A 12,466-nucleotide genomic window follows, 5' to 3' on the forward strand; every position below is an offset into this window, starting at 1 on the left:
AATCATAATGAATTAATATATCCATAAGTGATGCACAATGCAGTTGATCACCACTTACAGGCCAAGGCCAAGCCAGTTCTCAAGCAGCAGACCCTGATCAGCTTTCCCCCTAGTATATACATTGACTATCATGCCATATGATGGTCAATGTATATACATGCCATATGGAATATCACTTGGGAAAACTGGGGTCAGCCATCCTGCCTGTGTCCCATCCCAACTCCTTGTAACCACCAGCCTACTTGTGGGTAGGGTGGAGTGAGAAACTAAAAGTCCTTGACAATACAAACTGCTTGGCAACTGAAACATCAGCATGTTATCAACAGTATTTTCATCCTAAATCCAAGTACAGATCTGTAAAAAAAGTGAAGTTGATCATCCAAACTACTGCAAAACCAAGTTAAGCATCCATAAGTGTAGTCTAAACATGCCACCACAAGCATACTTTTCCTAACTGGTAGGACTCTTTCATTAAAATGTTTATAGTTATACCCACAGAGTTGTAATAGAGAAAACATTTTTTCAAAGTTAGCAAAAATTTAAAGACCACTTTGCACAAGAGAAAATATGCACTGCCCTTCACTAGTACTGCTGTAAATAGAGTGTAAAAAATCTGCCATGGTATGACACCAAATGACATTCCTTTTCATAATGTTTACCTAAATGTTCTTTGAAGTAACAGGTAAAAATCAGGCACTGAAGTAGCTCACTATCAATATTTATTTTTATATTCTTTGCTTTATTTAATACTTTCAACTTAGTATTTTGGCACTGCAGGCTGAAGAAGAGAAAGGATTTAAATTAAGGCCTCTAACACTCAAGATTCATCTAACCCCCAGCCAGATGATGTGTAACCAGAGAACAACATAGGTTCTTTATTCTGCTTTTCTGAATGATCCCCTAATTCAAGCTTTCACTTCCTTTCCTTCCCAAGTCAGTCACAGAAACATTTAATATGACAGAAAATTACTTTATGTTCTGTCAATAAATTGGGGGGGGGGGGGGGAAGATAGTCAGTTATTGCTGTTATTAAAAGATAAAAAATATGTTATTATTTTAAAAAATCAAACAACACAGACACACAGTAATTATTCTGAACAGAGAAAGACATTGAATTATACAGTTACAAAGCACTAAGTTCATCTCTAGTGCAACAGCATGAGGAAAATATGACCACAGCTAAAGCATAACAGCAATTACTCTTCTAGACTAAATTAAGCTTTTTCCATTTCCTCATGTTACTATCATATGATGGCATGGTTTAGTTAGGAACTAAAACAAATTAAGAAAACAGAACAGAGTCTACTGTAGTGTTCAGAAAGATACTCTCTTTCCTTCTCCTCTCCATTCCCAAACCTAGAGAAAATTACACACTGGTAAACCCTCAGCAGCATTCTCCAAGGAAATATTTTCCACCTCAAAACCACAAATAGAGAATCTTTTTGCCTAAGTGTCCAAAATCATAAATGAGCATCCACTGCAAATTTCTGCAGTAGTTGTTTGATTAAGGCTGAAAGCTCAGTAGATTTACAAAACTTAGCACCTCAAGCTAAAAAGTTCTTGTTTCCTCCCCTGCTTATTCCATAGCAATTCTCTCTTAGATAATTCTTCAAAATGAAATTCTTAAATATCTGCCAGAAATTTTTCAGAACAAACTCAGAGTGGAGATTTCTTTGGCCATTAAGAAAGACATTACCATAAACTGTTAAGTGGTATTTAATGACATAAAAATTGATTGAAATAATTTTATGCTACATATTTGAGATTTAACTATTAAACAAACTTAAACCTGTTTAAGTTTTATCTTAAAATATTAAGTATAAGCAACAATGCATCCACTTCCTTCATTTACTCTGATTTTCATGGTTACAAACAAATCTGATGTTATTTAGTATAAAAAATTGTAGATAGTACACAAGTAAAAAGTTGCAGAGGTATTTGGCAAGTATTTCCCAAAAGGCAGAATTCCAGGCTGTTTCTTACACTAGCTGAACTGCAGCTCTCTAATCTATCAAAACCTACCTGTGTACTACACACATGACTGGGTATCGTACCTTACATCTGAATTTAAAAACAAAACTTTAAGTAAGTTTTTTAAACCAAGAATCATGACTGTGCTCATTATACATTCTGTTTTCAATGAAAAGCAGCTTGATGGATCATATTTTTACATAAGGATCCTCTCAGCATTCCTTAGCAGCTCATTACTTCAACACAAAGTGTGCCTCATTCAGAAATCAGTACTCTGCACAGTCAGAACCAGGCCCTTGAAAATCACCCACCTTCTCTTCAGCTCCTTCACTGTTTTCCCCCCCTCATGCTTTTCTCCAAATAACAGTTAAATGGAAAACTTCACACTTCCTAGTATTTTCAACTGTAAAACTGAAAGTGTGCTAAGATGAAAATTGTAATGTTCATTAGTATTACAATTCTAAATGTAGTTTAAAGTTCACCTCTGCTTTGTATTTAAAACTGTCTTGGACACAGTATCACATTTACAAAAGTAAAAAAAATATTATGTACTTGGAAACTTAACTGCCCTGATGCCATTTAAACTCTCCCATGCTACCACTGTAAAGTGAACCCAACAGAAATGATGGCAACATCAACCTGAAGAAGTAGAAATGTGATTCCATAATAAATGGTAATTTTCATTCTACCATTCTAGTAAGCAATACCATGAAAGATAATCCAGCTGTTGAAAGATGTATTTTACCTATTCAGTACACTGTCATCAATATCAGAACCAAGTGATTTCATATCCTCATTCAATACGAGAATAATATTATTAATGCCTTCAATAAGGGTACTGGAAAATGCACACTTCTAGCCTGTGATTTAATGCTGTATCTCGATTCACATCTGTAAGTATTTAAACTCTGAGATCACACATATGTATTTTACAACAGTAGAAGAATATAACACAGTGAAACTTCAGCAGAACGAAAAAACAAGTGAACGTGAGTCTCTAACAACGACAATAGAAGAGATTAAGTGATAACACAGGCACACTGTTATCTAGCAGTAATGGCTGCAATGCAAAAACGTCAAACTTTTCCAGGTAACACACAGAGATGTGCCCAAGATAACCCCACTAACTCCAAACTTCGATAAGATAAGCTTCCAGCAAGCAGCACTGCTGTAGAACAGCAGGTGCTAGAAACAGCCCCTGCAGTCAGAAAGTGCTGGACAAGAGCTCTTGCAAGCTGTCTTCTACTTGACAAGATTTGTTATTCCATGATTTGTAACAGGCCAACAGGCCACAGCAATTTGACATACAAAAGTCGCAACACTGTGGAGGACTTACTTCGTTCATGTAACAAAATTCTTAAATTCTTTTTTTTTTTATTAATTATTCTCATATACAAGCCTTTCTAACTCTCATTCTCTTTCTAACTCACATTTTCCCAAGAAAATGCTGGCAGCCACCCTAAAGCGTTAAATTTAACACAAATATACTAAGGCTGGGGCTGTGCCAAAGACACAGCTGCCATGCCACTGAAAGTATCTTGAAGCTGTCTTAACACACATGGCTTTTTCTCCTCTGGCTTTCTTCAACAGCTTTTCCTCAGATATGACACAGCACTAGAAGCCTGAGCTGTTCCTGGAGCACTAGGAGACAAACATCAAGAAAGAAAAAGCCAGTCTTGATCTGCCCCCAGACAGCACTCCCTCACAAAGAAGTGAGTCCAGCAGTCTGGTCTCCAGTAAGTCTTCACTTGCTGTCAGTTAATGCCATCACTCTCCTTCCAAAACCTAGGCTGCATTTCCCAAAGTGAAGGGCTCAAAATGATGCCAATACAAGAACGCCCATCATGCTTCAATTACTTACCAGTGGTACAAAGATTATTTAAACCGTTTTCTTTTTCCTTAAATGTGCAAAGAAGCTCAAAGGGTGTACATCAGTCCTAGAGCTGTCCAGACCTTCTAAAATCTGACACCTCATGACTATGCATAACATTAAGTACATAAAAAGTGATTAGAAACATGCATATACTATTCATCCCCTAGAGAGCCTTTCCTTCTTCCTGTCAGCTCTATTGGAATTATTCTTACTGGAATTAATACACTCCTTTTTCTCTAAAGAAGTAGAAAATGTACTATTCCTGAAACTATGAACAATATGCACAGCTTAGAGAATCAGTTTTAAATTTATTTTATTTTTATGACAATCACAGAAAAAAAATAACCAATATATAGGATATTTAATATCCACTGTTTCCAAGTGTAATTCTCTCTAACTAAAACTTCAGGACAGCTTCTGACTCCTATGTACTCCTACATGTATTATTTACATAAAGCTATATTTTAACCAGCAGTGACACACAAAATACACACATAGAAAATCCTAATGAATATCACCCTGTTATCAGTATGAAAGATAACAGTACTGTACTCCAAAATCACCAGCTATCCACCCACCAGCTTGCTGCTCAAGTACTCAGCATCTGGGAAATGTGAGTACACAGAAATTGAAGAGATTAAAAAAAATATCTGTCTCAAGAGTCTCATAATATGATTTCAGAATGCAATGTCTCTGCAAAGGTCTTTCTCCTCAGAGACTCTGGTCATCTATAGGCCATATCTACTCCAAATGCCTTAAATTTCCACATTCTAGACGACAGGCTTTCTGACTAATAATTTAAGTTATCAGGAACATGCAAGTTTAAAAGAATCTACTTTTGTTCACATGGTAAGATACTGACCTTCAGAAAACTTTAGACTTCCTAAACACACTGCTGCTTTTATTAATTCACCCTTCCATTGGGAACTTCATTTGGGTTTGCTGTGAAAGGCAAATAATAATCAAGCATGCTGATATTCTATCCTTCCCTCAAATCCCTACCAAAATACCATTTACACTACACTGAGAAAAAAAATTTCTCTGAGGGGAGAGGTAAATCAAGCCAGTACAGTAAATTTCAATTGTGTAACAAGCTCCACCCCATCATTTTGCTTATATGATTATATAAATCAGTTTAACAACAGAAAAACTGATAGAAAGTCCTATGAAACTCAGCAGACAGGACATAATGTGCATTGTTTAATGTGAGTTCTTCGAAGATCAGAAAAGAGGTAGAAAGAAGGAAACTAGAATATCACTGAGTCAAACCCACTAAGTAACACTTGTCCTAGTATTTGCATCCTATAAAGAAGGGTAACCCTAAAAATTACAATGCTAAGTAAATAACTTCTGAAACAAGACTCAATACGCTCAAAATTCCAAGGACTCTAAAAAAGATATTAGCCATGGGAAACCTACACATTTCCAGGGAACTCATTGATTGGAAAAAAATCAATGTGAGATACACTATACCAAGAAAAGTCAGGACACTGAAAAGCTGGGTGTTAGAAAGAGATCTGCAGCAATTTAAAGGTCTTTAGCTTTAGATGTGTTGCAAGTAGAGTAAGCTTTTTCCTTTCCTCCTTTTTTTCCCCCCACAGTAGCAACAACTTCATTCTAAGTTGCAACAATTCTATAAATCAAGGGCATCTTACATCAGTGCTTTAGCTTCCAGCTTCCTAGCTAAAGAGAAACCTGCGGGTGAAGCCTGTGTCCCTCAAGATTGTGCATAAATCAATTCAAGATCTCACATGAAAAGATGCAGAGAGAGTCCTTCCCAGCAACTGATGAAAACCAGAAGGGTGAGCTGCAGCAAGGCAGTGGAAATCACAGCTGAGATGGAGAGCACTGGGACTGTCACACTTGCTTTGCCTTTTCCCTCTGTTTTCAACAATTTGGTTAATTTCTCTCCAGATCTCCCCTCCCTCTTCCTACATCTCCAACACAGGGGAGAAAATCCTATCTTCAGAACTATGGTGGGATGACACCTACCTAACAATGTAAAAATAAGAACATAAATGGTGTTTAACTTATGCAGTCAAGGGCTGTCTAACACAGCCATAAACAGTTCCATTCTTGTCAGCAGCAGCCAGAGGCAGATGATCCAGGTCAAGAATGCAAACCACAGCAAAAAGTCCACAGTAATTCCTGGCTATCTGCTATTTTAGAGCTGATAATCCAACTTCACTGTAGAGTCCTGTATTCAGTGCAAAAATCCCTACCTGGCTTTGCCAAATTACAATTTTAACTCACTCACACTTTTCTGCTCCACAATATCATGTGGCAAATAAGTTCCACAATTTAATTACACATTGCTTGACAAGCTGCTTTAATTTTCATCAGATAGCAAGTTTGATTCACTATCTGGCCCAATTCTTGTCCTAAGAAAAAGAGCTACTCCTCCTTTCTATTCATAATTTCTTTATGATCTATGAATTTTATAGATCTCTACCATCTCTCCACCATAGCTCTGTTTCTCAGAGTAAAGATCATCATGTTCTCAGCAGAGTACCTTCCACACCTCTCACCCACTTTTTCAGGGTCTATGAAAGCCTTATTGTGCTGGGATGATTACATTAACGCACACTGGTAATAATTTCAGCACATAACTGATGAACATAATTACCTAAAAACAATTTAATTCTTTGTGAACAATTCCCAACAGCTGACCACTGCCCTTCTCAATGTATGTATTTATGTATGTAAGAGGAGTAAATTTAGAGCTCATCACTGTGTTGATAGGTTTGCATTATTTTCCCCTGTATGAACATCATTTGGAATTCACCAGAACTGAACTCCACTTGCATGTGAAAGAACTGGACAAGGGCTTAGGAAGAGTTTGCTGCAAGTAGCCAGTTAGTTCAGATTTTACCAATATCCAAAGATCAACAAACTGCTATGGTGCCACAGTACAGTCACACCTTAAGAATACTTTTTAATATAATGAACCCCTTAATCCTATCAGAAACCTACTGCTAACATTGTTCCATTATGAACCCATCATTTATCTATCTAGTTTCTCATCTTTTTACCAACCTTAATTACCCACAGGATAACCATCTGTCTTCGGCAAATAAGCTTTGGTTGAGGTACTCAGTCAAACATTTTACCCACTTTTAAACCAATCTGCTAACAACTTCCAATAAGCACTGCAAGTGCATTCCAATTCTAGAGTTGCAGCATTCAGTGAGCAATAACTGCGTAGGATTTGGTAAGATACCTACTTTCATTTATATCCTGCCTACAAATTATATAAACATCACCAAGTTCACTCCCATCAGTTTTCTATTCTGCAAATTGAAGTGTTCCAAACATCTTAGTCCCCTACTTCCTTCCATCTCCTTATTTAACTCATTCTTTTTTTTTTTTTTTTTTCCGGTTTTTCACCTTTTCACTATATCCACGTAGCATCTTCTTTAAAAAGAAGAAAAAAAAATAGCATCTGAATTAGTTTCTTGGGGTTGCTTACTCTAACAGAATGTAAATGTTGGATTTTTTGCACTCCTCCAGAGTGAAAATATTATGAGGAATTCAGGTTCTAAATACCCATTAGTTGTGACCCAGCAGGAATGCAAACTGATCACATCAGTCAGTAAGGGATATACCTCAACAAATAAAAAATGCAATGATGTGGCATTTTGTTTTGTACTGGCATTTTGAGATTTCATGGCACTAACCAAACTTCACAAGATTTTGCACATTACAAAAGAAGTCTCAAGAATCTCAAAACAGATGCATCTCTCCTGTGAAACACGAGATGTGTGTTATGCCTGCATCTAAGGAAAACCTTGCCTCCTACCTAAGCTTGCTCAATATGCAAGAAGCAATTTCAGCTGTGATTTCAAAAAACGTGTTATTGGAATAGCAAAAAAACAAGAGGGAAATGCAGATCATCTTGAAGAATTCTGGAACTGGCTACTTTGCCAAATGCCTGCCGTGCTCTTAGAAAGTGGTGTTAGATTGGTGTTAGATTCCTCCCTTTGAGAACTTCCTTGAGTTTCCAGGCATACACCAACTTTTGCTTTAAAGCTTGGATCATATCAGATGGTTAGTCCTACAAGGGACACATGCAAACAAACCAATCTTAAACCCAGAGTTATCCAGTATGCAGCACGTCACTTGCTGAAATATCAGTAAGTTTAAGTCTGTTGTACATCAACTCGAAATTTTTCACTTAAAAAGAATATACAGCCACTATGACATTAATATAAAGGTTTTCTTTTGTATTCTTTTGTTTCCAAACAACTAGCACAATTCCATTTCCTCTTCATCTCTGAAAATTACTTTTCATAGTCACAACATTGTTTACATAATCTTCACAATACATTATGCTTTACAAGACTATTTTTTTACCACAGAGTTACTAATTTTTATGGCATTACACACTGAAATAATAAAAAAAAAAATCTGCACTAGTTGATAAAGAACTTGCAAGTACATTTAGCTGTACTACAAAAATCTTTCCTTATCCAGTTTGCACCTCTTGCTTTCCCACAGAGATCAATCACCAGACTTGAGATCTATTGACCACAGGTAAACATGCTGTAGGCCATGGCATATTATTCATTTTTTACAATATGTAGGCATTTCTATGTAAAAAATTCCCAAGTTCTGCAAAGATCTAGGAACACTGTAGAGGTCTTGGCTTGTCATATTCTCTTGTGAAATGCCACCCAGGAAATTAAAAAAAACCAAAAAAACACACCACTAAAAATTCTGTTGCAAGTCAGTAAGAACTGCTTTGCGACTCATTGTTTACATAAGGGGATGTATTCTGCAGTTCCTCTGGACTTCACTTCTAGTAATAAAACTGGATTCACTAATTCATGCTCCACTAAGGTCCATACTTTAATAAGAACACTGCAAAACTGGTTCTGAAATTCATTAATGTAATTATAGCAATACAAAAATGCAATTCTGCACTTGGCCTTACTCCTCATGTTCGATAATTAAATAAAAATTAATACAGAACTTCTCGTCCAAGACAGAATATCTTTCTCACTGACATGTAATACAAACACCTTATCTCTCTCCTAGCTGGAGCCAATATCTCATTCCAAGGAAAGGTATAGTGTGTAATGAAAAGAACTAGCACCAAAAAATGCATCCTTTCAATAAGAGCTGTCTTCAGAAAAAAACTACAATTCTGCACAAACTACAGGGGCCTTTTACTAATTTTCATAAAACACCATCACCACCAAAAGAGGAAAAAAAAAAAAGCTCCCAGCTTTACCTACCACTGTTATGTTTAACTAGGTAGGGCTACTTTACCTTTCAGAAGCTGACAAAAATGTAACTGATATACTGAAGGCAAACATTACAAATTCCCAGGCAATTTTATAACAGATTACTCTGACAGTACCTGGGTGGGGGAGGGGAATAAATATATAATTACTGTTCAGCATTAACTATGCTTTATTACTGTTTTACTTGAAAAGTAACTTTATTTTTAGTTAAGAATCATAAAAGGTAAACACTAGTTGGAGAAACTGACATAAACAAGCATCTAGCTTAACTCTTCTAACCTTGCAAGATTTAAGAAACTTACTGTAAAATCCAATCAGCACAGGCAGTATTTCACAAGCCAGCGGATCTTCAGCTAAGCAAGGACAACTTTTTTTTTACTTGACGTGCCATACAGTGCTTCTGCAGTTTAAATGGGGACAGATTTTTATATATAAACTCAGTTTTGGTTTTGTACTAGAAAACTTATCATTCTGACATGATGTGACTGCAACAGTAACAACCAAATTGGTACAAAACATTATTTAGTTAACTATTTAGTTGTAGTTAGACACATAATACTACATATTAAATACCACTGAAGGCTCACTCACAGATGTGTTCAATAACTCTAACATCTAATAATATGAGAAAAATTAAAAGAGCAACAGCAAAGCAGTTAGATGTTCAGGTTGCTATATTTTTTTAAAGTGCATGAACACAGCAAAGCAAGATTTCCAAATAATTATTTCATTTTCCACTCCACCTCACATTCCTCAAAAGTATATGCATTAATTCCTCCCTCTTCTATACTACCCTTCCAAATGCAACTAGGTCAAGGCATAATTCCAATGGACCTGATAATAAGCCCATGACTTGCCTGATCAACTTTCAGCCTCTGGCTCCCACCCTACAGGACTGCAAGAATAACAAGTGTTTACAGCCATTCAGGAGTCCACATTCCCAAGGAGGGCAGCAAACACTGCAAAGGGACAGACTGTTTCACAGGCATCTCATATTTGCACTGCCAAAAGCCATTTACCAATGGCACTCATTCAACTGAAAAGGCAGTGAAACAACTCAAGAGCTGAAAACTGTGAAAAATTTTTGACTGGGCAATAGAAAGCAATAAAAGCAAACTAAGAAAATAAAACTATTTTTATGGAAAACTTCTATGGAAAATTTTCAGAGAGGTCTAAGTAGAGAAGAAGTGAGGGGCAAGTTTCCAGTCACAGTCCAAAATTCCCATTAAATAAGCTAATGTTATAAAAAGTAGCAGAAATAGTTATGATAACTTCAATTCAGCAATAGCCAGGAAGCACGGGACTGTGCACTCCAGTGCCACTCAGAACAATAATTCCAGATCTCCCATACACTTGTCCAAGAAGCATACCAAAGGACATCTAATTACTCTATTTGGTTACTATTACCACAAAGTAGCACTTCAAAAGCTGGCCCAGCATCACCAGGAGATTAAAGGAGGTGATTATCCCACTCTATTCAGCACTGGTGTGGCTTTACCTGTGCACACAACTAGGAAACTATGTGAAGGTCCTCAAATAGGGAGGAGAGCAACAAAGCTGATGGCATGTCCTGTGAGGAGCAGCTGAATACTTTGGCTTGCCTCAACTAGAGAACAGGATGCCAAGGGGCAAACCTCATTGCTCTCTTTCTACAGCCTCCAGAGTGAGGAAAGTGCAGAGGGAGATGCTGAGCTTTACCTGTGATCCAGTGATAGTATGAACAGGGATGGCTGAAAGCTTTGTCAGGGAAGGTTCAAACTGGACATAGGGAAGCATTTCTTTACTGACGGCATAGTCAAACACTGGAAGAGTTTTCCTAGGGCGGTGGTCAATGTCCCAAGCCAGTCAAATGTTTAAGAGGCATTTGGCCAGTGCCCATAGTAACATGCCAAGATTTGGTCAGCACTGAAATCATCAAACAACTTGACTAGATGACAGTCATAGGTCCCTTCCAAGTAAATTATCCTGTTTTATTCCAAATCACGTGATACACACTCCTTTTCCATCTCAGACATACATGAAACCACAATCCAGGAGAACCACTAATGTAAACAGTAAAACAGAAATAGCCGAAAAGCGCCACTGGAAATAACTTTGCATGTGTTGCTTCGTGCTTTAGCAGTTAGCACTGAACGTTAGGTTTGGTGAAAGGCTTTCCAAGCAGTTACTGAAAAATGTCAGTGTTAACTTAAAAGTGAATCAAAACAACCAAAAAACAAGCCCCAAACCAAAACAATAACTTCCTACAATGCAAACTCACCTCTAGATTAGCAAACAAGCATTTGCAGTAGGTATTTGAAAAGCACAACTTGTTGAAACACGTTGCTCCAATATGGATATTGTGTGCCCAACGACTGGGACTAACAATACAAAATACAAGTACCTAAGTTAAAGCCTCATGTGTGCCTCATGTACGGTTCCTTAAGCCCACTTTGTCACCCTGCCTTGCTTACTGAAGAGGCGCACAGTGCAATGAGCAGCCCCGGCAGTACGGGCCAGGCCGGTCCGGGGCAGGCGGGGAGGCGGCCGCCGATGCCGAGCGGCCTCGGGGTGGCCCGGGATGGGAGCTCCGGCCTCCCCGCAAGGCCGGCGGGACGGGCCCGCAGCTCCTCGCCAGGCCCCGAGCGCACCGGGGGCTGCACAGGCCCCTGCCCGCCCCGACGGGCTCCGAGCGGAGCTCACACATGGGGCACTGCCCACCCGCCCCGCTCGGAGTCACCCCCGGAGGCGGCGGCGGCGGCGCGGCCGAGCTCGGCCCCACTTACCAGCCCGACTCGGAGAGCGCCGCCCGCGCCCGCTCGGCCATGGCGCCTCCCCCGCCGCTCACCCGCAGCACTCGGGGCCGGCGGGCGCTGCGGGGACCCCCGGCACTCGCTCGGACGGGGAGGAGGGACGCGGGGCCCGCTGGTTCCCCCGCCCCGCGGGCCTCTCCGGGCGCTCGGGCCGGCCAGGGGGAGGGAGGGAAGGGGGGAGGGAGGGAGTGGAGGGAAGGAAGGAGGAAGGAAGGGGCGGAGGCGGCGCAGGCAGAGACGAACAAAGCCCGCGACCAGCTTGTGCCTGGAAGCTGCCGCCGCCATGGTGGGGAAGGGAAGGAGTGAGGGCAGCGCAGCGGGGGAGCGCCGGCCCTGCTGCTGCGGCTCGGGGCCTGTAGCCGCCCTGCGGGGTTTGTTTATAGGCGCATTTTGTCTGTAAATCATGGTATTGACAGTAGCGTTGTTCGGGAAGAGGCTCTCCTCCGTGCCCTCAACACGCGTGTTGCGGCTGAGGAGGGTTTTTAGAAGGGTCTGGAGCGCACGGCACATGAGGAGCAGCTGCGGGAGCTGGGGCTGCTCAGCCTGGAGAAGAGGAGGCTCAGGACGGACCTTGCCACTCGACA

General features: G+C 39.7%; 1 protein-coding gene across 3 annotated transcripts in view; it reads right to left on the reverse strand.

Annotated features, from left to right (window-relative positions):
• TDRD3 (tudor domain containing 3) overlaps positions 1-12,049 on the reverse strand; it is an 88,913-nt gene extending 76,864 nt beyond the window's left edge. The window contains exon 1 of one of the 3 annotated variants that reach the window (XM_079315048.1): positions 11,856-12,049. In XM_079315048.1, the coding sequence (XP_079171174.1) occupies positions 11,856-11,896 (41 nt within the window). In that variant the 5' untranslated portion in view covers positions 11,897-12,049. Of the gene's footprint in view, positions 1-11,350; positions 11,770-11,855 lie in introns of those variants that run through there. The other 2 variants (XM_079315050.1, XM_079315049.1) reach the window with 2 other exon arrangements.
• Between the last annotated feature and the right edge of the window lie 417 nt (positions 12,050-12,466).

Source organism: Erithacus rubecula (genome assembly GCF_903797595.1).
Source record: "Erithacus rubecula genome assembly, chromosome: 1".
Lineage (NCBI taxonomy): Eukaryota > Metazoa > Chordata > Aves > Passeriformes > Muscicapidae > Erithacus > Erithacus rubecula.